Source organism: Semicossyphus pulcher, unplaced genomic scaffold (assembly GCF_022749685.1).
Source record: "Semicossyphus pulcher isolate SPU_LCO1_2020_fin unplaced genomic scaffold, fSemPul1.0.p SCAF_19, whole genome shotgun sequence".
Lineage (NCBI taxonomy): Eukaryota > Metazoa > Chordata > Actinopteri > Labriformes > Labridae > Semicossyphus > Semicossyphus pulcher.
The window spans coordinates 14,794,707-14,819,330 of NW_027211692.1; the positions used below are offsets into that span (position 1 = coordinate 14,794,707).

At 42.5% G+C, this 24,624-nt stretch overlaps 1 protein-coding gene across 2 annotated transcripts; it reads left to right on the forward strand.

The window, feature by feature from the left end:
* The first annotated feature begins 1,924 nt into the window (after positions 1 to 1,924).
* On the forward strand, positions 1,925 to 24,120 carry oafa (OAF homolog a (Drosophila)). Of its 2 annotated transcripts, XM_069668894.1 has the most exons (5): positions 1,925 to 2,624; positions 14,431 to 14,565; positions 14,649 to 14,829; positions 20,288 to 20,491; positions 20,885 to 24,120. In XM_069668894.1, the coding sequence occupies exons 1-5, from the start codon at positions 2,394 to 2,396 to the stop codon at positions 21,418 to 21,420; spliced, it is 1,287 nt and encodes a 428-aa protein (XP_069524995.1). In that variant the 5' UTR covers positions 1,925 to 2,393; the 3' UTR covers positions 21,421 to 24,120. The 2 variants fall into 2 exon arrangements, with proteins under 2 accessions (XP_069524995.1, XP_069524996.1); XM_069668895.1 differs by lacking the exons at positions 20,288 to 20,491; positions 20,885 to 24,120 and adding an exon at positions 16,478 to 17,455.
* The last annotated feature ends 504 nt before the right edge of the window (positions 24,121 to 24,624 follow it).

Here is a 24,624-nt window from a genome sequence, read left to right on the forward strand (position 1 = left end):
GGAGTCGATGCATCACTCTTCAAGATTACGTTTGTTCAGATAAGGAGACTTGTGCAGCTTTGTTGTTGCGCTGAAAAGCAAACACATGAAGGAGAATGACCAGACAAGACTGAGGTGTCTATTTCACAGGTTCCGGCTTCAGGAATGCAAACATCTTGTGAGCATTTTTACTGGAACATTCAGGAGAAAAAATCCAGTAAATTTGATCACTGAGATATCAAGACAAAGCAGATGTCATGTCACAGATTTTTTATCCTCTTTGTCCCACTGTTTCATAAAAGACCAGCAATTTAAGGTGCCGACACGGTTAACAATACATTCATTGTGTCAGTGATTACTGCAGGACAGCGCAATAGCTAGTTAATCATAAACACCCTCTGTACACTGTAGCTTGTGTCTTTCTTTGCTATCTACCTGAGTCATGGCGGGAACAGCCTCATAGTGCTACTGCACTTTGGACTGCTGTGTGTGTGTGTGTGTGTGTGTGTGTCGGTGCATGTGTGTGTGGATGCAGAATCAGAGTGAAGCAAGTGCTACAAGTGAGCACATGATTTTGATCTAAGCTCCAAAATAGCTGTTGCTCCTGATTATGAAACTGAAGCGAGGAGTTAGGTTTACATGTTTGCAGAGAGTGCAGAAGCTTTTAAATCATGTTGACTTTGGAGAATCCCGTCTCATCACCTCCAACTCGAGCCTGCTGCTTTTTAAACGCTCTAACTAAGACGTAGCCTGAGAATACTCGAGGACTAAACTCCATCACAAAGGGCGGTGTTTGCCTGACCTCCACTCCTTCCAGTCTATCAGGGTCCAGGCCCCAAGTTTGGTTTGCCTGGCCCTCATAAAACAATGTTTACTCTGCCTTACAGCCCCTCTGTTTGTTTTTTCCCTTCACTGGAGCGACCACCTCTCGGTCTCTGCAGCACTCAAGTCCTGCCACATTTGGGGTCACTTCTAGCCCACCCACCCAGAATGCAATGCGTCAGCCAGCAGAGATAACAACATACTACTCAGGTGGTTTACTGCAGAGATGTCACCCTCCCTTTTGCAACACACACACACACAAACACACACACACAGGGTGGTAATCTACCATTTAATGTAGCGAGCAGATCTTCTCTCTGATAGTCAGCCTTTTTTCTCTCTTAGCTTCGCTTTCCCTGGAGGACATCATAAAACTAAATAATATGCGTCAGGAGAATAAAGCAGCGACTGTATTTTTTTTTTTAGCTTAGCTGGAACCTGTTAAACAACCATATGTTGTCATCAAAGGTAACAATTATCAAGTAGATTTATTTCAGAAGCAAACACACCTGAATTCTTAAGCAGAACGAGTGTCAGAGGGTTCAGATGCTTTAGATAAACAGCTGATAAACATCATGAGCTTTCAAAATAAAACAGTGCAACTTTTGTTTTTAAAGCTGGTTATAAGCAAACTGGAGTCACAAAAATCAAAGCCAGAATAATGAGCACTCTTTGTTTTCTTATTTGGCTGCAGGCTGTAGAAGTTGAGCTGATTTTCACAGTAAAAGTCTGAATTTCACACATCTGTGAACGCATATTTTAATTGGCTGCATTTATCATATTTATTTTTGATTTAAGAAGGTCTTAAACTTAAGAAAACATCTCCTATTTTTTATATACTTTTTGTTTGTTTTTAATTAGCACCAGCTGCAGGTTACAGTTCGCACAGCAGCCTCTTACTTATCCCTACATGCTAAGAACAACTTACTCAAAGCTATGGTTTACAAATCCCAACAACACCTTGGTCATAATTGTTGGGGGGTATTATTAGTTCAGGCAGCTTGCTGGAGTGCAGGAGAATCACATGAGGCCTCTAAGGGGGATGGGCAGAGTTTTCAGAGGGTGGTATGGCTTTAAGAGTTTACTACCATCTCCTGCACTCACTCACTCAGTCACACACACACATACACACACACAACAGAAAGTTTAGAGGCCAGGCGAGCGCTGGTGGGATACCGACGGATAGGAAGTGCGTGAATTAACAGAGGAAGAAATATCAGGAGAGGAATATCAACAGAAAGCAGGACGAGGAGCAACGTGGGAACATCGGTGTATTAGCTGAGGGGGAAGTGAAATGCGCACGAGCTAATCAACAACGCCGGAGCGAGACACTTTCAATGGAAGTGAACTGCTAAAGCTCCCAGCGGAGTCAACAGCGCAGATTTTAGGAAGGGGGATTTGTCGTGTGATTTCTATGACCGGGCTCGTAAATCTTGAAAGTGCTGCCACACAGGGGACAACATGAACTCTCTGAATATGAAGGAAAAGACTTAACGCAAACTTAAACGAAAATAGTTAGGGGATATGAACGCAGATCTTTGGATTTCGCCTCGATTTTTTCCTCTCTCGGGTTCAGTTTTGCGTCTTTGGGGATGTTTGCGAGTTGCATCTGTGCGGCTTCAGTTCGGATACTGACCCGGCTCTGCGCCCTGGTGCTGGTGGTCGCTGTGGGACTCGGTTCGGAGCTGCGGGTCCGGGTCCGGCTCTCTGACGGACTGGTGACCGATGAGGTGCTGGAGGCGGACAGTGAGAGAGACTCCATATCGCTTGAGTTCAAGCAGGGAGATGGGACGCTCATCACTTTTGTGGCGGACTTCAAACAGGTGAGAGGTGGTCCTGTTTACCACTTAAACTGAACTGTGCTGCCTTCAGGGGACGTTTCGTCTCCACTCAGTGTGACACTACGAGATATTAAAGGTGCTGTTAGGACGTCTCACACTACTGTATAGTTTTGAATTCAGTCTGACCCAGAACTTGTTACAACTTATCCCACTTATTGTGCAACAAGTTAAGGGGCCCATCGGTGCTCCTTGGGGGATCCACCAGGAAGTCAAACCATTACCTGGGTGTTAAAAGGAGATTAGATTATTCTAAGTGCAAATTTACACCAGAGATGGACAAATATGGGTAAGCACAGTGGCAAAATATAACATGACACTACTTACTTTGGGACCTCCTAGAGATGTTGTAGGGACTGTCGTGACCCTCATTAAGGGGCACCAATTAGTCAAATCAATAACTTTTTCACATAATTGCGGTCCATGGACAACATGAAGGAAGTGTGTATGTTTTAATACGACCAAATGTCATGTCATTGAATGAGGGAGGTTTATAGTCTAAAGACAAGGTGTAACGGCCTGCTAGTTTACTTTATCCTGGATGCCTTTTACCACCTTTTCCATTATATCAGATAAGATATAAGATATAAGAGATCGCCCATCATTTATAACCTATATAGGATGATTTCCACACAGTGGCCTGCTGCTTCAAGCTTAATGGTTTTCCTCTAGGCAAGGATGCAGGATCACAGATCTGAAGCTTTAAGCAAAACATCCCAAAAGCCTAAAACTCCCACTGTAACTTAAGTAGAGTCTTTCATTGATCTTTTTCCATCTCAGTGTGAGTTTCACTGAGGTCAAGACAGCTGCTGCTCCTTAGATGTGGACGTCCACGTACCCCAGTGGCCCTGCCGCTCGCCGTGGGTCCGGCCCTGAGCTGATCATCAGCCGCCATATTTAGCATTCTTCTAAAAGTAGACGAGCGGATTGAGTGTCCGCTTCCCTGACCAGCACTTCATTCACGATTGTTTGGAAAGATGACACTGATTCACTTTTTGACAATGACCGCTCAGAGACATATAAATGTCAATGCTGGAAGGAAAACTACAACTGCAGTGTGTCCGGCCCGGGATGAGGGTGGGGGGAGACTCAGGGAGGCGCACAGAGCAAAGGCATGTGTCTGTGATGGTTGCTGTCACACAGAAGCTGACAGGCTGGCGAGATGTGAAGGGGGAGATTTACCAGGATTAAGTGGGCATGTCTGACCTTTTTGATCTGCACGTCTGGTTCACTAACCAAAACAGCTAATTTAGAGTTGAAAGAGAAGAGGCCGTCACCCCCAATCATTGGTGACAAACTGATATAAAGAGACATACACTGATCTGTGAGCAGGGCGCCTTTTGCTTGCGTGTGCAGGAACCTTTGTGCTGCTGCGTCCCTTCATGCATGCACATATGGTTTTGTTTATTTGGATAAAGCCAACAGAACCTCTTAGATCACTTTACTTTTCCGCTGCCTGATTTATCTCTTCAGTTGTAGGTCGGCCTCTTTGGGGCCCCCCCCTTCCTCTCTTTCTTCTCCCTCGGTCCCCCTCTCTGCCTCTCTCTCTCTCTCTCTCCCTCACTCCTTCCTGCTCTCCTCTCATTTCTCCTGCATGTGGTTTTCATTCAGCTCTTGTGCAGTATCTCCAAGATTTATGGAAAGTTGGATGAGCTGTCACTTCCAGCTGCCATGAATATACGGTCCAGCACGTGGGAAGTAGAGCGTTCTAACAGGGACGTTAAACACAGGGGATTTATAATGACAAACAAGGCAAAGGTGGATAGGTACTGTGAAAGTTAGAGTACTCTTTGGTAGGATGTTAGTCATCATTAGTCTGCTTATAGATGCTTTAATCCTCTGGGATTGAAGTCTGTTTAAACAAATGATCACATCTCTGCTATGACAGCATTGTTTCTCTGTAAATAATCAGCAGACATCAGTCATCTGGCTCTTTTCTGCTTCGTGTCTACGTGGCAAAGATGAGATGGTAAATGTTATAGCCATTAGACACTGGCTGAGCGAGAAGGAAGTTCAAACCTTATCCAAGCCGTGAATCACTGCGAGAGTCGGCCGCGCTGAGATTTCAGGAGTGTTACGATCGCTCTGCAGACATATGGAAAAGATGATGCGGTTTTAGCTCGCTCATCACACCTCTGTGTCTGTGTCATGTTGAGTCAATTTCAACATGCGGAAAACACCGGCTATTAAGTTAAAACCGCAGGAGAACTGTGATTTTTGTCATTTTTATGCAAGACGGGCGACATGGGAGGCAGTTGATCATCCGCTGTTTATCCTGTAATTGCACTTTTAGGTTGCTCAACAGTGTAGGGGGGGGGCTTTGGTTAGTAATGGTGATATATTTACAGCTTAATCCACTTGAAATTATGTCAAATTGCAGCAATCTGTGTGCCTTTCAGTAATGCCCGGATGACGACGCAAGACAAACCTGATGTGCTCTTGTAACCTTGGATAGACAACAGTTTTAAGACATGTGTTAGCTGACGATCCGCTACATCTCTGCTTTTTTCTTTATGCGACCACTGTTACAATTTATGCTCTTACACAGTCTGAGACCTTGAGCTGAACATAAACCATGTCTTGGAGTTAAATCCAAGGGAAATGTCTCACATATTTGAAAAGCTGTTTTTTTGGGTCCTTCCAGATGTAGAAACTTTAGTCAGAGAAGCTAATCAGTTTGTACTCTGTGTGTCCAACCAGTGGGTTTCATCAATGCAGGAATGTGAGCGACTTCAGGCCTCTCGGCTGAGTTAGCACTGAAGGAGGGTTTAACTTCTCGGATGCAGCAGTGTGCGTCCATGTACGTCTACTAAAGCGTGACTCTTTAAGCTTTTTTTAATCTGTTTGATTTATTCAAAGGAAGTTTATATAAAAACATTTGGCCGCACTAATGCAGAGTTATATGAACTGGCTGTTTAAATTTGGAAGGCCTTCCACCCACATATCAAGTTTGTACAGTCTGCTGTCTTTACAAAGATGCCAGAAAAGTGGAAAAGAGCTCATCTTTGGGGGATAAATAAATCTTTTAAAGATATGTTTAAATAAATGTCTGTTAAGTCACTGTCTATCGCCGAATGAGGTAGGTTATTGAGCCTATGACCCACTGATGAATTGCATTTGCAGTATATAGTATTATTATGGACTGGATGTCTGCTGGCAACTTTCGCTGAAAAAAATCACAAGTGACGCCCAGTATGTGACGCGTTTTCCATCAGCTGGCAGTGATTGGTCTGCCAGAGAGGGTAGGCGGAGCGGTCTCTGCAAGTGTTGCGAGTAATCAGTGATCTACTGTGGCTGAACAAACAAAGAAAAGATTGATGACTACAGATACAACTTCAAAATACAAACGTGAAAATCCAAAGAAAAAAAAACAAATTCGACGCTCAGATGAGGGCAAACAGTCTAAAAAGGAAAGCGACCATCAGCGAGGAAAATCAAGAGTTACAACCGTGACAAAGGGAGACAACCATGGACGTCTGCTTATCTGGGACGTGTGCGCCCGCTATTGCCTTTTATCGCCATGCGGTGCCCCCAAATAGAACGAAACTGATAACTTTGAGATTATCACTTTAAACCTTTAACTTACTATCTAGATGTGTTCCCGTTGTATAATTCACTTCCCGATACCAATTCAGACACTTAGACTTGAGTATCAGCCAATAGCAAGTGCCTCTCCAATACCAGTGCAAAGTAAGATGTATAAATACATATTTTTGGTTGAGAAACACTTTTTACCGACATTTTCCTTGCTTCGATTTGCATCCCACTTGTCGCATGATAATTTACCCTAAAGAAGTTTTGGAAGCTCCTAAATGACGGTATCGGATGTAAATTACGGAGCCAGATGTCACATTTAAGGCTGTTTTAGAGGCTCATACCGTTCTGGTACTGGTTTTCGACAGCCCTTTCTATAACTGAAGTTAAGTCCGATGCTTCTAAAAAAGCTTATATAGATACAAAATCAACCCATTTTCAAAATCCTCCCTTTTTCTCGGTCAGGAAGTTTAAAATGTATCCACATCAGCTCAGAGCTGGCACAACCCCTCGCTGTGCTGACAGGTCAAAGGAGCACCAGATGTTGGAGGTCACTTGACACTCAGTATCTCGCACTATCGTGTTAACTCGGTCTAGATTTTGTAAACAATGGCACCACGATGAGAACGAGCATGTCAGCTGTTTTCGATGGATACTGTAGATTCTCCTTTCGTTTCGGCCTCATTAAAGCAGCTTGTGTTTCAGCTAGGGGCACTTTGACTCTCGGGTCACTTCACTGCAGTGTACGTTGTGATTGTCTTCAAAGCACAGGAGCGTCATGGACACGCCCTACTGTAAGCCCTGCTGTAAGAATGAATTGGAGGTTCCTCACACACCCTCATGCGCTATGTCAGAAGCAGAATGAGAGGCAGGTTGGACTTTCGGCGTGATTTTCCCTTGGGAATATACAGAATCCGGTCTCTCACAGACTTCACATTATGTGTTGAAAATCAGGACTGTTAAATTGGATTTGGATTGAGGCATTTATTAGCTATTAGAGAAACTCTTTCCTGCCTGCGTGGGAGTCATTTTGTTCTTTTTGTTTGTGGGAAACACTGTTGTTTGCCAAAGAAGCAACTGCAAGTCAGTGCAGTTCAGTCACCACATTTTATGCCCTGCTTTTTTTTGCTTTTGGCTGCCACACCTTCCCTCTCACACAACCCTGAAACACCATCCCACTTTGTCACTTGCACAAACTTGTAAAGTCTTTCTAACAGGTAAGTGTCACCTGTTCTGGGAAATGCTGCTGTTGCTTCAGAAACCGTTGAAGGCAGAATGTAGGGGCAAATCTTCGGTACTATTGTGAAAGGTCAGAGTGAGTCATCCATGAGTCATCGATAGATAAAATCATCCGTGTGAAAATGAAACGGGCCAGTTTTTCCTCTGTAACCCTGATAAATGCTCACGTATTCAAGCCTTTTGTATGTAGAGAAGAACCTTAGAAGACCTCCACTCCTACTCAGGTTCACTTCTCACTGTGGCCCCTTTCCACGTGGGCGAGATAATCTCACAGATACGTTACAGCACAGTAAGGTCCTGTGAGGTCGCTCTGCCTTAAAAAGCTAAAGCACAGTTAACATTTTCTACCTGTGATTATTACTGATTTGGCTTGTTTTTTTAATCCTATTTTGTTTCTGTTTCTGCTCCCTGCTCCTTTCTTTGCATGTGTGCAGGCGCTGGATCCTTTCAAAGATGAACCCGTACACTTAAGCCTTTTCTCCGAGCCACCCTTTGTTCCCCGCTGACTCCCGATCCCAGGAAAAATAGCTTCCTCTGTGGCCTTGTCGTGGCCCTTCAAGGCCCCACATGGGCCCCCTTTGGCCTCTCGTGGCCCCTGTTGATGTCTTTATCCTTTATCCTCCTCCCACCGGCAGGCCAGATGTTCGTCTGTAGAGCTGCTGATAAAGGAAAAAGCTTCCCATTCCCACAGTGGTGCAGGGGAGAGAGGACGCAGACACGTCTTCAGAGTTGTTTCCAATGATCAGAGACGGTGGACAGCAGTAGCTGTGGTTTGCGCCGTGCATAGTTGGGACCAGTTCTAACTACCTCAGAGGTTTTAAGATTGCAGTTGGCGACATAAAAAGCAAACAAAAGGTTTACCCTGCCAAAACTGCTGTCCTGTTTTCCATCCAGTGTCCCCAAATGTCCTTTTGTCAAACTCATGGCTGTGTCCTTTCAGCTGGCTCAGTCTGGTTACTTTCAAACTAATGTATTGGCTGTGTTTGACTTCACTATGCAGCCCCTGTGACAGTTCACTCAGCTCTGGTGCTAAAGCTGTAAAGGTCCACACCTGGGAAGACATTACATCACCCTTTTTACTTGTCAAATAAACTGCTCTTGTGTCACTTTTCCAGCCATAAAACACAGCTTCTTTTGTCTATTGTGAAAACACTGAAAACCCAAACCTGTAGAAAAGAAAGGCATGACTATAACTTAGAAAATAGTGTAGAAAAAAGCCCCCAAAAAACACCTTTCTTCAAGAGTATGAATGATATAGTATAGTTTAAATCATGGCATTATTTTAAAATGCTATTAAAGAGCTGTTTGTGTCCCCTGCAACAGGATATGAAAGCTGTGGGACAACGGTTAGAGGCTCAATGGGACTGAAGCCATCGCCATTGTTTACGCCTTATCTATCTGCCTCATTTCCTTCCCTGTTAGCACCCACTGTTTGTCTCCCTCTCATTTCCTGAATGCAAAGTCTCCATAAACAGTTTGGGTGTCTGGATAATTGCATCCAGATTCAGTGTGAAGGAAAATTTCCCTGCACAGGTTTTAAAGTTTTCTCTGAGCGACACTCCTCAGCTGGAGAAGTAAGTTACCTTCCATTGTTTGTCGGGAGAAAAGCCAAGGGGCACACCTTTCTTTCCATGGCCTCCGGTGTTTTTATTGTCCATTCACTGCCACTGTTTACTAATTGGCTCGCTCCTTCCTTGGACAGCCAGGTGTGACCCAGCCCCCAAAATGTGACTCCACATTCCTGTCTTTGGAGCCTGTGTAATTAGCTTCAACTCAAGCATTTCTCAGCACAGCAGCTTTTCTCCCGCTCCTTTTGTCTGTCTCACCCTCTCTCCCCTCTTTCTCCCAACATGATCTTTAATCCCTGCCTACACCTGTGCTTTTTAGACGGGGCTCCCCTCCTGCGCGACGGCAAATATTCTCCCCATCACCAAACAGGGTAGAGATACATTGAGGGAGTTTGTGGCGTCCTAAAATGCATACTTTTATAAGTTGTGTTTTACTACTTGGAGCCTCGAACTGCAGCTGTGCAAGCTTAGATGCTTGTTAAACGCTTTAAAAGACAAGATTTTAGTCCTCGGTTGGGGTTTGTTTTTTTTTACTTTCCGAAACTTTTCAGTTCCTGCTCTCACAGCCTGATCGAAAACATAATTCCAGACCAACTCAAACACCCACACAAACCCACCGTGATCCCAAATGAGTCATCAGAGCGTGGCTGACCAGCAGTCCTCCCCAGCCAGCCGTCAGCCTTATCAACAGACAGGGTCTTAGAGGGGATTGGAAAACAGGAAGAACCTCCCGCACAGGGAATAGCTGCTGGCACACTGTTTGTGTTTGTGTGTGGGTCTGTGTGTGTGTGTGCATACATTTGTGTGTGTGTGTTTGAACGTCCACCCATGCATGCAAGTGTGAGTTGGCACAGTTAGTCCGGTCCTGCAGAAGTCGTTTAAACTGCTCTCTTAGCTGCAGAAATATCACAGAAAATGGGCGTCTTTTTCCTTCAGCGTAGGTGATTTTCACAGCCAGCGAAGCAGGTACAAGCTCAGTGAAAAGAAGGTATTTGGTTAGCTGGGTTACAACTACAGTGACTGAGAATGTGCACTGTAAATGGCACCCTTTGACTCACTGAATGGGCTTTTGTGCACCTCTTAAATAACCTGGCCCACCAAAGGTAACCACCACCAAAAGGGCCCCCCACCTCTCTGCTGTTTAACAGGTCATAGTGCGAGCCACTAGTCATTTTCATGAATACAGACTTGTGTTTGGCGGTTGGCCAGCGGTAGTTTGTCTCCAAATGGACTAAGTCCCGGGTGTCAGGGAGCGATGCTGAGGAATCTGTACTTGTGTGGATTATTTATAGCCGTGCTGACATTTACAGGGCTCTGGTCGGGTAAAAACTCAAGGCTACTCTGTCCTTTGATTATGGTATTACCGCGTCTTTTTCAAGGCAGGGAAATGTCACCCTTTTAATTCTTAATGTCCGCACCTGGTGATTTGCTCTAAACGTCGGTCTGCAGGCCTTTAATTTAATGTAGGTCTGTGAAAATGCACTTTTAGAAGGTGACTCATTCTCCAGATATAGGCCTTACTTCTTTAAGGAGCACTTGTGAATTCACTGTTTATTTTCAATCTCGAGCGGGCCAGCTTGACCACGGTGTCCTCAAGTCGAATCAGGGTTTTTGTATTGAAATGTGGCACCAGCATTCACCCTGCTGAATTGTATCTTATCTTTACTCATAGATGAAGCTGGACCTCCCACAGCAGGAAACAGTATTTGTTAGCCCTCTACTTACCTATCCTTTTTTCTTATCAGGACTTTGCATAATTTCCCAACTGAAAAAAACAGCACCAGACGTACCTGTTTTATTCACTCTCTCCTGGTGTTTGGATACCACCTGTTATCCAAACAACAGGTGTAACACTTCGGCACACGTTTCATTCTTTAGCTGCATTTTATTATATTTTACGTGTGTGTGTGTGTGTGTGTGAGACTGCACAAACGAGTCGGTGTGTGCGCCTGTGCCAGTGCCGGTTTCAGGCAGGCAGGAGTGAGTCTCGTCTTGTCCAAACAAACAGTTGAATCCAGCAGCTTCTGTCTGGATGGAGATGTGGAGATGATGTCATTGTTATTACTCTTTTTGCTTTTCGAAGCCGTGCTGATTATTATCTCAGCAGCACCCAAACCGCGAAGGTATCAACACTGGTTTGTTATTGCCAATTAAAGGCCTCATTAAAAGTTATTTCTTTTAACAGCTGGCTGGAGGCCTGCTGGATGGAGACAGAAATATTTTAACTAGTGCTACCTGTATGATTCAAAGAGTAGTTTCATGAGAGAGGACTGGATGCTTAATTTGAAGCTATGGCTGGCAGATAGTTAGCTTAGCTTTGCGTGAAAAGTAACCGGACGTAACGGCTACCCTGGCTTTGTCAAAAGCCATCAAAATCCAGTACCTAAAAAGCCCGCCAATTAACATGTTATAACTTGCTTTTAAAAGGCTTAAATTATTCAAAATTTCAGGTTTTACAAGTGTTATATGCTGTATGATTTTGTGTCTGCAAGCACTGACTTGACAGCACTACAGAAAGGTACTCCCAAGAAACAGTAAGGCACATTTACCCCATAAATCCACAAATGGCCATTTATGCAGTTTGATTTTTAAGGATTCAACAAAGATATAATGTCTCAACAAGTGGACTTTAGAGCCTCTGGTAGGCAGATTTTGTCACCTTTGGATGAGGGATGAAATGATCTTGTACTTATTTGGGGATATTGGTCTGATACTAATCTCTATTTACAAAGCAGGCAGGGGCGGGGCATTTAGGGAAGGCAGTAATATTGACCAATCACGTGTCAGCAGGCTGCTGCGTATGCAGGAAAAACAGTCCGTGTGGAGATCAAAAGCAGACGGAACGTAATGCAGCGTAATGACATCCTTGCTCCCATCAGCGGCTATCCGACGACGATTTGGCTTCTTATAAATCGCTATAAACAGACATCTGCAGGAAGTTCAGCTAACAACTGTTCTAGATCAAAAATTCAACTTGAGATAAATTCCCTTGACGCTGTCCAGCGTTCAGATTTCCCGACTTCCTCAAATGCATCAGAAATGATCGATCCGACCACCAATCAACAAATGAGCATTTTAAAAGTAGTTTCCTTCTCCTCTTGAGGCCAGACCTGAAAAAGCTTAATTTTTACTTCTTACAAACCTGCATCATGATGTTGACATTTCGTCAAAGGCAAGACCTGTTAAAGTAAATCACTCACTTATTTTTCTGTAAATAATGGAGCACGCGGAAAAGGAAGTTTATCTCTAACCACTGGCTACACGCCCGGCATGTTCACCGTTGTCCCCAGAGGCTTTATCATCGTCAGACTACAGCCAATGGGATCCAAGTTGGTCTGATACTGACTCAAATTTTGTTTGGTTTGGGATCTGGTGTATGTAACATCTGAGCTGATCCGTGACTGATCTATTCAATTCTATTCTATGTTTACGTCTCTGTGCACAAACCAATGCCTGTATGTAACTTCATTCTGCATCAGGTGAGTGCGGAGCAGCCGTTTTGCTGGATGAAAGAAGAGAGCTACCCCACCTGCATGAAGTTTCAGCTGTTTGGAGGTTTCGCCTGTTATGGCTAAATCCGCAAAACACAATATAACACAACCTACTTAATCAAGCACCTCCACATGAAACACATTAAAGAAGATGACGGGTTGTTATTCCTTTTCCTGCACCCATACTTAGGACAGTCATGCCAGCTGGCTCCCTATTTCATTTTGCTTCATATTTAGCATACAGACATGACAGTGGTATCAATTTTATCATGTAAAACACTGGAAGAAAGCAAATTAGTGCATCAGAAAAAGTTGTCGCCACAGTAAGCAACTTTGCCCTCCCCTTGCCCCCTTTTTGGCCTGGATCCAAAGCAGGGCAGCAGAAGTAGACAATCATTAATGTGGACACATAATTACACCAGAGGAGGAGGCGAGCTCGGCGTCTACCCTTTACTATTCAGTAACATCCAAAGAAGCATAGCTGGTGGAGCTACCCTGCTTCTCTGTAATTACCCAGAGAGCCCCGGGGCACATCCATGCGGCTGACACGAATGCCTTCTTTCTGCCTACACTTACGCATGTACGCACACAGCGTCCCAGTACAGCGCCATGTGTCTGCAGCATGGGAGGTCCTGAAGTCGTGGCCTCTGAGTCTCCCGACACTCGAGGGGAAATGGCGCTCTTAGCCGTGTCTCTGTCGGCTTTGTGTTCCCTCTTCCTCACATCTCGCTGTGATATATATTCAAGCCTCCTCCAGTCTTGGGATTCTCTTTAATCATCCATACTTTGTTCTTTTTGTAAAAGAAACTAGAGTACGGGGTTATTATAGCAGCAAGGGGACATCTGAGGTATTTAATTTCAGTTTTATGTGTTTCTACAGTCCTTAGAGTCCTTGTTTTTATACAACACACAGCAGCTCACAGAGACATGAGAGGGAAAAATCTGAGGTTAATGTCACATAAATCCTGCACATCAATATTTGCTCTGTAATTTGCTTTCCAAAGGTCAAATAGTCCCGCCTGATTGTCTTGTGTAATACCCATGCTTGTATTGAACGCCTGCCAGAAGCTCCTTTTCACAGACTATAGTTGTTCTTCAGGAGAGGAACCAGTGATCATGCAAAGTAGTCTATAAAGAGTTGCAGAGCGCAAACACTTCCAAAGCGGGGCTGCATTGCTTCCTTGCCAGCGGGTACACTGTTGCATACAGGAAGTGGGACCAAAGAGCTTAAGGAGGACTCAATGGGGTTATCTCTGGGCTGTTTTATCTGCCCCAGAGTTCCTCCTGCGCAGAAACAGCTTCTCCTCCGCGGCCTGTTGGCTTCAGACGGGTGTGTGAAAAGTGGAGGAGGGGCGTTTGGGGACTGTCTATCGTGAAGCTGAAGCCAAGGGGCAGGGGGGGCGGGAAGGGGATGTCTGATGAATAGGAGGACAGGTCTGCTGCTCTACTCTCCACACTGCTGGAGCTTCCCATCATGCTTTGCTTGCCCCCTAACAGAACTCTTTATGGTCTTGGGTTTGGCGCCAGATCTCTCACACACTTGCCAACAGCAACAAGGTTGAGTTCTCCGCTATCACCATTTTCCTACATGTACAGTTCCATGTAAAACAGAGCGGTAAAATGTGTCAGACTTTTACAGGACGTGAGAAACTTTGACGACCAAAAAGAGGCTTTAATTTGACAGTACAAATATCCAGAGCATGACTGGAGCTACACCGCACAGACAATAAAAAGTATCAACAAAGTGTCAGGCGAGTCTCTATGGGTGTAGCAACTTACTTTTAGCAGACAGTTGTTTGGACATCCACATATTGAATTACTTAAAGTGTCTGTAAATGGAAAGAATCCGTATGAGCCTACACATATAAACAGTAAGTTATTACGGCCTCGCCTCATGCACTACTTCAGTGTCTTCTGGGAATCGTCTGTTTATCGTCTCTCATCCTTGATGTGTTGCAGGATGTGAAAATATTCCGAGCGCTGATCCTGGGAGAGCTGGAGAGAGGGCAGAACCAGTACCAGGCCCTGTGCTTCATCTCTCGCCTCAGCCGCAATGAGATCATCCCCAGTGAGTCCATGGCGCGGCTCAGACAGGTATGACACGGCAGAAAGAGGCATATATGTCTTTACTTGTAAACACACGGTCTAAGCTTTTATCATTTTTGCTCTCTGCTTAGAAAAACCCTCAGGCCATCCGCCTGGCAGAGGAGCGGAGAGGACTGGAGCAGCTGACGATGAGCGCAGCGGTCAATCTAACTAAAGCCTGGCAACTCAGCTCCCACATACACAACATGTGCAGCGAGGCCCGCGAGGCCATCTACACCAGAGAGGCAGATGTCAAACACTGGCTGGAAAAAGGTCAGTGGTCACCTTATCTTTGTTTGTCATTGAATCTAGCATAAGTCCTGCAAAATATCTGACTGCTCTTTTATCTTCCATCCCTCCTGATTGCCTCTCCCTGTTCTGACACTCTCTATCTCCCCGACACTCTTTTATCTCTCTAGTTTCTTTCGCCTGAACACCCCTTTCTGCTTCATTTCCACTCCATGTTTTATCTCTGGCTTCTCATTGATAAGGCTCTGTTGCCATTCATGCTATCTTTGTTTACCCTTTTTGTCTGGCTTTACATTCCTGATGCATTTCCACTTTTACCTCACCTGGAACACTTTTTTGTGGGTTTAAGTTTATTTCTCTAAAACTGTGATTCCCAAAGTGTGGGCTGCAGTCCTCTAAAGCCGGAGATAGACTTGATTCTAACTATGCGTTCGCGTGCGCGTGAAGGCTGAAACGCGTTCCCTGAGTCTGTTGGGAGCGTCCTCCATAATTAATACTATGTGTACGCGAGATTCAGTATGCACATGAACGGTAGGGGCTGTGTCAACACAGAGGCAGGGAACAATGGCAGAAAGATTTGAACACAAGCTGATAGTCCGCAATTATCTGTACGATGTGTCATTGCCGCTGCACAGCAACAAACATGCCAAATAACTGGTGACAGATAAGTTCTTAAGTCTGCAACCATAACGTCTGTGCACGGAGGAAAACGTTGCTGACGGTGTGTTTTGTCCATAAAACACACAAAAGCTCTCTTTTTCTGCCATGATCTCATAATTAACAGTAACCTCCTCAAGTGTCGACATGTCTGTTGTTTACATCCTGCACATATAGCGGTTGCATGCGGCCTGAGCTCTCTGGTGTGCCCTCTAGAGGTATCCTCCAGTAACACACGTAGTGCATAGACAAGTATATGAACAATTACGCATGACGCAGGTGGTTAAAAAGGGAGTATTTCTCCGACCAACTTATTTTTCAGTCCTCAGATTTACAATTTGCACTTATTTAAAACTTAATGAATTGTTACGTGTATGTGGATGGATTATCTATTTGCACTGCAAGTTCACATAGGATTCTTCTATTTTTAAAGTTTTAAATATATTCTGAAGTGATTCATCTTTGTCATGAGTTTTGCGGTTTGCTTTGCGTGGAACACTGAATATTAAGATTTAAAATATGCTGCAGCATTCCTGAATTTGGGAATCGCTGCTCCAAATATTCAAAATAATGAGAAGGTGTGACATTATTGTACAGCCCTCACTCTTGGACACACACCTAGATTGAGAATATATAATTTTTCCATTAACGACAGGCCCTTTTGCAGTTGGATCAAGTATCCAAATAGCAATGAAGTCCAAATTACTCAGGCTGAGGAGAATCCTTATGACAGCACTATTGTGCACTGACAGCACTGTTATAGAGGAAACAATGTTGATGGTCATGGTTCACCAAGCACTCCGCACCATTATCAGCGGAGGGAATCACAGTAGCATCTCTTTTGCATAACAAAGCTGCCCTTTTTACCGCACCATCTCCTCTCTTTGGAGCCACTCTGTTCCCCCTCTCCACTTCAATACGGTATGTAATTGAGTGAAATCGGACAGAGAATGATAGCCTGCTTTTGTTTTTAAAGCTCTGATTATAATGCAACCCTCTCCTGTCTGTGTTACAGGAGTGGATGGCTCCATATTCGAGGTCCTGCCCCATACAACAGAGGCGCCCAGCTTTCAGGCCTGTCACTCTACTAAAGACTTGTGGCAGCCGTGTCTCTGCACATACAGCCTGCGTCTGGAGTGGTACCCGTGTATGCTAAAGTACTGCCGCAGCCGGGACACCACAGGGAGAGGCTCGAACTACAAGTGTGGCATAAAGAGCTGCAGCAAGGGTTACTATTTCACGTACTACGTTCCCCAAAAACAGCTCTGTCTATGGGACGAGGAGACCTAACATTTTCTCCTGAATTGTTTTGAAAAGACAAATACTTTTTTCCCACAGCCAAGCCAACGCTTCCCCACCCAAGCTATACAAAGACAACTCAGTAACACTGGACATCAGTTTATACGATGTGAAGTGAAGCTGTCTCAGGTGGGGGGAGTGGGGAGATCCAGATGTTCAAGCTGAAACAGAAAAGAATTCAGGTTCCAAATGAGACCAAAATCTTTAAGGAAGGAGAGACGCAGCATGTCGTTGAGAGGACCCACTGACTTTAAGCCCTTTCTGGGAAAATGTCATATTGTTGACATCTATAATGTGACTTTGCCAAGAAGCTGTCACTTACGTGCCTTTTTTTTTGAGAAACTATTGGAGCAGATGACAGACGCCAACAACAAAAACCTCTCAAACAAGCTAGAGTATGCACAGAGCTGGACAGTGCATTTCTGGTCAATTAAACACCAGCAGAGGAACAGCAGAGTCCGACCCTGATCAAAGGAGTCGTACAAAGATGATCTCCCATTCTGGTGAAGGATAATTTGGATGGTGGATTTCTCTCTCTTTTTCAAAGTTCTGTGAAAAATAGTTTATAGCCAGCAAAACGCCTCTCATAAGCTGGCCAACAAAGAAAATTCTTCTCCAGTGCTGGCTTTATTTATTTTAGTTGCAAAGTGAAATTATGGAGGAGTATTTTTGTAATTTTTTTTGTGAAAAATAACTTTTTGCATTAAACAAGCTCTTAAAGTCACGTAACTAAACCACTGGTCCTCAGTAACTAGGAGATTTTGGATGTTGTTTCCAGGATCATACATACACCATGTAACGTAGCTGCCAAGTTCCCATGGATGTATAGGAAGTGCAGATGAAGAGGTGTGTTATTGTATTTATAGGACAGTTTAAGTTCTGCGTTCCCCTTCAATACCTGTTTAAAAGTGTCAAATAAACCAAAGTTAAAGGAAATACTGTCAAAAGAGAGGGTGTAGTGTCTCTTAACCGTGGTGTTTTTCCATTTTTGGGTTCACTAAAACTGCCATGTAGACTTTTTACTCATCTCTACTGCCATCTTCTGGTGAAACAGTATTTCTTAAGTTTTCTGTTTTATCCCAAAGCCAGAATTCTGGTTTCTGGTTTTCATGTCCACAGCTAAGTGTTTATAATTTATACATCTAACATCCCTGATCATTTTCATGCATAATTCAAGGAGTGCTTCTTGAACTTGTGGGACCAAATTTTCAGTTTGTCTGTCTGTTCTTTGCAGCATTGGTTTTGAAGTATAATTTTGGTCCGTCTTACCTCCATTTTCATCTCAGCCTTTACTGCCATATCAAATGTTCATTTGTTTATATTTTGTGTGTTGGTTTGTCTGCTAACTAAAGAACCAAATGAGTGAACATTTCTATTTGTGGCCTTCTCTGGTGATTAAGTGCCTTAACATTTCCACTGATATCTTTGCTATGTCATTATAGGATAGGTTCTTAAAAATATTTTTTCTATGAAAGAGTTCTGAATACATTATAAAAAGTTGCCATAAGGAGAAAATGAAGCAATTAGGTAATGTACCATTTAAGAGTTGTGTTTTACAGGAATTGTTTCAATAAAGTCTTTTTTTGCACTGCATTAACAGTTGTAAGTTATCATTTGTTAGTCAGTATTTGGGGACATTTCATGCCTTTTAAGAAACATTAAACAGTAAGAGAGCTTACAGGAAATAGAAAATAGATAATCAGCATCTCCACTAATTTTCACTTTCAAGATAAACGCTTTCCACTGATGTTTGTTTTACTATGGTCCCGCATGTAAGGTGTTCTCTTCAAACATAAAACCACTGAACCGCCACTTATTACACAATTTTGGAAAATGTGTATTATTATCAGGCGACCATAAAATTGTTCCATTTAGTCCCCCTGGTGGTGGAGAACCTGTGTGTAATTCCTGCTATTGGCCACACGGTGTCGCCACTGTTCAAAAGGATGAGGCAATCCCATTGCTAAGGGAAGGCGTGAAGAAGGATAGAAACATGCTTTTCTGTTCAATATTTAATACGCCTGCCATAATGTCACGACTACAGCTTATTGTAAGACAGTACAGCTAGGGCACAATTCTGTTGTTTATTTTGCATGTATAACGACTAATAAGGAGGAAGGGAAATAGCGTTGAAGGGATGCTGAGAAAGGCTGCTGTGGTAGCCAACGGCAGAGCTCACGTAAAGAACAAATAGTAGCCACTGTGTGTGCAAACAACCCTTTAACAGGCTCCTCAACAAACATATCTTCACTGAACACCAATAACCCAGGATGTGAACGAAGAATCAGCCACATGTACACCTTTAAGGTAACGTTAATTTTATTTTACTGCGTTTGTGAACGCGTTACAACCCGATATGAAATCGCATTGTTAGCCCTTTAACGTTAGCCTGCTACCGGTTACTTTGCTATCTGAACCAGCTAACTGGGTAGTTAGCCCGTGTGAGAGCATCTTTTATAGGAGGGATAAACTCAGGTCGTCGTGCACTTTCAATTAATGAACAGGGAAGTTGTAGTTTGCAGTGAAACAAGCATGAACGCTGACATTAATAATACAGCTAGTAACCAACTGCTTTTGCATTGACGTTATATTTGACAGGTTTCCATGTTATGAATTATTTTGTTTTGTGCACATTAAAACCTGGAAACTGCCCCCCACTTATATTAATTTAACTAACAAGTAGCATGAAAGGTTCACATATCTTTCTTAAAGCAAGAGATACAAAAATGATTAATTATTATAAACTATGAATGCTTCTATGTAGACAACATAGTATTTAAAATGTACCAAAACTGAGTTGTCCAGCTACCTTATGTAGTGATAGTTTGCATAGTTTGTTTATATTTATCCCGTTTTTTCGATCTATGTCTTTTGTTTTGGTTTTCTATTCTTTATTTGTGAGTGTTTGAACAAGCGTGTTATATGTAGGTTGCTTAGAAATGAGTGAACCCAAACCAAACTTCACCTCCCTATGACATTCTGACATCCCTGTTGCCATCCAGATGTTATTTTGGTGCCCATAACTTCCCAGACAGCAACAATATTAGGGCACATGTCATTCAATAACTGCTTATATAAACTGTCTGAGGCCCAGCACCCAGTAACCTTTTATCTGGTTCCGGCACTTGCTTGAAGATTTTGAGACTCCAGTGTACGTCTTGTTCCAGTCCAGTGAGGGTGGGCCTGTTCATCTGCATGGTCTCACCTCCTAGTACAAACGTCACAGCAGAAGAAGAGACGTCCCCCTCACCCCACCAGACCCTCAGCCGGCCAACTGTAGTGCTATTATAGTTCAAGCAAAGGCTAATTGTTGGTCACTTACAAAGGATTGCACAGTCCAAGTCTTTGGACGGTAATGCTGTGTCTTTCTCCTGTAAGCGATATTACAGCACAAGATGTGCCTCTATGCATTTTTCTCTCACCGTGCAATGTGATTCAAAGTTGGCTTGATGACTGCTGACAGGGAACTTTTTGAGAGGAACTGTGAGTTGGTTTAGCGCTTTTTCTTTACTGTGTTTGTTTGTAGAAAAGAAGATGGCAGTGCTTTTGGTTTGTGCGCTCCTGTGCCTGTCCTGCTGGGTCTCTTTCTACTTTATCTTGTGTACCATTAATGGGTCAAGGAGCTACGAGTGGAACTGTCGCCTTGTCACGCTGGTACACGGCATCCTGGCGGTCTGCATCACATCTTACATAGGCTATGTGGATGGACCCTGGCCTTTCACTCATCCAGGTAGGACTCTTACTGTCTGTTAAGTTTTCAGAGTTTGACTTGTGATTTAATAATGTAACAATTAAAGTTGTCAATAAGATAAAAACATGTAAAGTAGAAGTAAACATCTTTATTTTGTAAATGTTTAAGCTCTACATTGCTTAGCTTGTTGTCTCTCTGTTGTTAAGTGTGAATAAGCCCTTAAGTAGACCATATATTTTGCTATGATTTACCCTATTATTTTGTTTTGCAAGAAGTGTATTCCTACACGTTCATTTGAACATGTATCAGCTCTTGTCACAGTATTAACTTGTAATAACTATCTCTGTGATTGCCCAATTTTATTGCTTGTTTTATTGCCACTGTATCTGAAGAAATACGTTGACTGAGACCTTTTTATTTCTCTAACACCAGGTACTAAGAACACTCCCCTGCAGATGAGTGCCATGGTGGTGAGCCTGGGCTACTTTATTTTTGATATGGCCTGGTGTGTGTACTTCCGCACAGAAGGACCCGTTATGCTGGCCCACCACACCATGAGCATCCTGGGAATCCTGTTGACCCTCTGGCTGGGGGAGTCTGGCATCGAGGGCTGCGCGGTGCTCTTTGGCAGTGAAATCACCAACCCCCTGCTGCAGGCACGCTGGTTCCTCAAACAGACTGGAAACTACAGGACCGTGCTGGGGAACATTGTAGACATCTCGTTCGTGCTGCTGTTTGTGTTGATGCGAATCTTTGTGGGAGGCACAATGCTGTACTGTGAGCTGATCTCCCCAAGACCAAGATTCTTTATCAAGTGTGGGGGAGTGGCTATGTACGCTCTATCCTGGGTGTTTATGGTGGACATTGTTCGATTTGCAATTCGGAAGAGCAGAAGCTGGCACAAACAGCCGAGGGACCAACAAGAGACAGTGGTGGCTAATGGCTATGAATTGAAGAAGGACTGTTAGTGTTGTGTTTCCTTAGAGTAGCTGCTTTACATTTTGTCTGCGTTTTTACACGTCTGATGCACAAAGGAAAATACAAAAACAGAAAACACTGTTTATGTGTTTCACTGAGATTAAAAAGGGGATATTTCTTGGATTTCTACGTTAAGAAATATCCTGGGACATCTGTCTGTGCATTTTTATTACCATTATTGCAGCTGAACACATGCTAGATTAATGCATAAAATGTGCAGTTAACAAACAACCCTACAAGTTTATGTCACTGAAAACCAAAGCACTTTCTATAAACACATGAACAGATGTTGCTTGCAGTTGCAGTGAACTGTGGCCTAGTCATATGTGGTCGCGTTGTTTCAAAGGAAAGTTGAGTGTAAGTTAACAGACAGTTTACATGTAACGCCCATGGTGCTTGTGAAATAGTCATATCACAAAGTTAGACTGGCTGGGGTTTTTTTGGCCCATGTGAAACTTTGAGCAGATGTGAAAGGTGTACTCAGGGAGATTTAGTCATACTAGAAAGTCTGAGTGAATTGCAGAAGAATCTGTGAGATGTGTTTAAACACTTTCTTTAATGTGGTTTACAGTAAGTCTTCTAAGCCTTCGACTGCAGTCTGGGAATCTGACTCCAGACCCTGCCTAAAAAACACTTATAGTTAAATTATCTTGTGTAAAGGGAATCTCTCAAGGTTAGTTTTACACTGATAGTGTTTTCATAATGTTCAGTTTGGAGTCCGCTTGGATACCTATGTCCACTATGATCGCTTAAAATTTTGTACTTTGATTTTAAGTGATATGAAGTGTCTAATTTCCCTGTGCTAGCTGAGTAAACATGGACCTGATTACCTAATTTGATCTTTAAGACCAAAGTCAGACTACACGTCCATACTGTGTACTGATAGCTCCCAAATTAATTAGTTTAATAGAGTCATGTGTTGTCACGTGACAGGACAGCTAAATTTATTGTGAGCGATCTGTACAGTGTGCATTTCTTTTGGTTTTGTCTTATTTTTGATTGGGCAAAAAATACTTAATTTAGATGTATTATTATTTAAATTATTTTGATATTGTTTGACACTAACTTAAGCTACTGTCACTACAGACCAGGTAAACCTGTGCAATCAGGAGCGTCATTTTTTTCAAGCCCCTAAAAATGTTTTTCGATTTCTACTTGAGTCTTAACATAAGTGATTAATGACCCCACAACAAGGGCTGAGGAATAATTATCATGTATAATCCTTCAATAAAATCATATTGGGATCATATTGAGGTTTTGTTGTCTAGTTGAATATTTCCTAACATACAAACAAGTCATTCATTTTTTTATGTAAATGTTTGACGAGTTTTGTTCTAGTGTCAATATTTTTTATGTGATTTGCCATTATATGTTAATAATTGTCAAAAAAGTATTCATCTTAATATTGTGATATTGAATTCAACCATATGGTCCGAACAGAACACACAAGTGCATCATGGCATGAAGGCAGGTGTTTTGTTATGCGTGAGGAATATTATATCATTTAGCCCATTACGTAAATGGATTTGATCCATTTTGTGAAACACCAAGCTTCAAGCCATCATCCGACTCTTTGTGGTCCAACTTTATATTGGTCTTCTTATTATTGTGCACACGTTTGTTGCACATGGATTTCAGCAGTTAAAACGTGTGCAACCTGTTTGTTTTCCTATTTATATTCGATTGAAATTTGATGTGCTGCTCTGATACAAAGATCTGTTTACCTGCATCACCATTATATCTAAGAAAGTAAAAACTCTAACTGGCTTGTGCCTTAGTTTTCTGAATGTACTTTTCTAATTGTTGGTTCATTTTATCGTCTTGTGTTGTACTGTAAACCCTCTCAACATAAGTTTCGGTGTAATGACGTACCACTTTCAGTGTGGGATTTCATGATTTGCCTTTGTAATGCCTGTGTGAAGTAAAAATAAAGATGTGATAGATTGTATGTATGTACTTCAATACAATTTAAACAACAAAATGCCAACTAAAACTACAGGACGAGCTGCATTTGTGTCAATAAATGCCACAGATGCAGGATGCACAATATTATTGGACTGAGACTGCAGTTACCTAAGCTGTCCACATGATGGTGTCATATCAATTGTATATGAATGTTCAGTGAAAAAACACAAGGAAAGTCATTTAGCAATGCAAAAGTAAGACAGTAAAAAGAAGAAAACACCAAAAATAGTGTCTAATTTTTATGTTTAGCGAAGCAAAAATGGAAAGTTTTATTATGTTTTTCTGTTAAGCATGAATTCTACAACTTTAAATAAGTTTCTATTTGTTGGAGCATTCAAAGTTTTTGTTGTGGCATATTTTATACATAGTGTATGGCATGTATGTACCATCATAGAGTATATCGGAGCTGCCACAATCAAACAGAAATGTGTTTAATTGGTGTACACAATCAATGAATAAAGGTTTTTACAGATACATTGAATTTGTGAAAAAAAATGGATGTTTGAACACCCACTACTAAACATTTCCTACTTTATGACATTAATAATGCTGTGATCTTAAGTGCATTTTCTTCTCTTTGCTTGGATTACTTACAAAAATACACATGTTCACTAATTGTAAAACCTATACTCAAAGGACTGCTAATGGAATCACTGACTATTGATTGCACTTATTGCACTGGATGTGGATCTTAGTCTTGAAATGTTGTTGTTTGCAGATAATTATCCAAGCAATTAAATACAAAGACTGATGAATGAAAGCATCCAGATAGACTTAAGTGTTTCTTGCATTTTCTTTGTCTCTTAAACTCTGTCGCACACACACACACACACACACACACACACTCTCTGGATGAGTTAGGAAAGTTTAATAGAAAAGGAGTGTCTTCTTGTGGGTGATGGCCTGAGGACAGGACTGTAAGCTGTAAATAATGAACATAATGACTCGGAAGTCCCAGACCAACCACAGACAGGCAGAAAGCCAAGAAAACCATAAAATAATCATACAACAGCACACATAATTACCAAGTCAATCAACCACCAAGAGGAAAGTGCACAACAGCAAGGGCTGTAACCAATAATTATTTTTTATTTCGATTAGCTGCTGGATGCAACAGAAAGGACTGTTCAGTCTTGAAAACACAAACAGCTAAGAATTCCTTTTACAAATTTGTCTGACCATTGGATGTAAGCCTTTTTCTGGATAATTGCCATCAGAGTGATGTCAAT

Excerpts from the sequence above, each read along its gene's own strand:
- oafa (XM_069668894.1), top strand. The coding sequence starts at position 2,394 with ATGTTTGCGAGTTGCATCTGTGCGGCTTCAGTTCGGATACTGACCCGG. Across the intron at positions 14,830-20,287 it reads CAAACACTGGCTGGAAAAAG|AAAAGAAGATGGCAGTGCTT; the intron begins GTCAGTGGTCAC and ends GTTTGTTTGTAG. Across the intron at positions 20,492-20,884 it reads CTGGCCTTTCACTCATCCAG|GTACTAAGAACACTCCCCTG; the intron begins GTAGGACTCTTA and ends CTCTAACACCAG.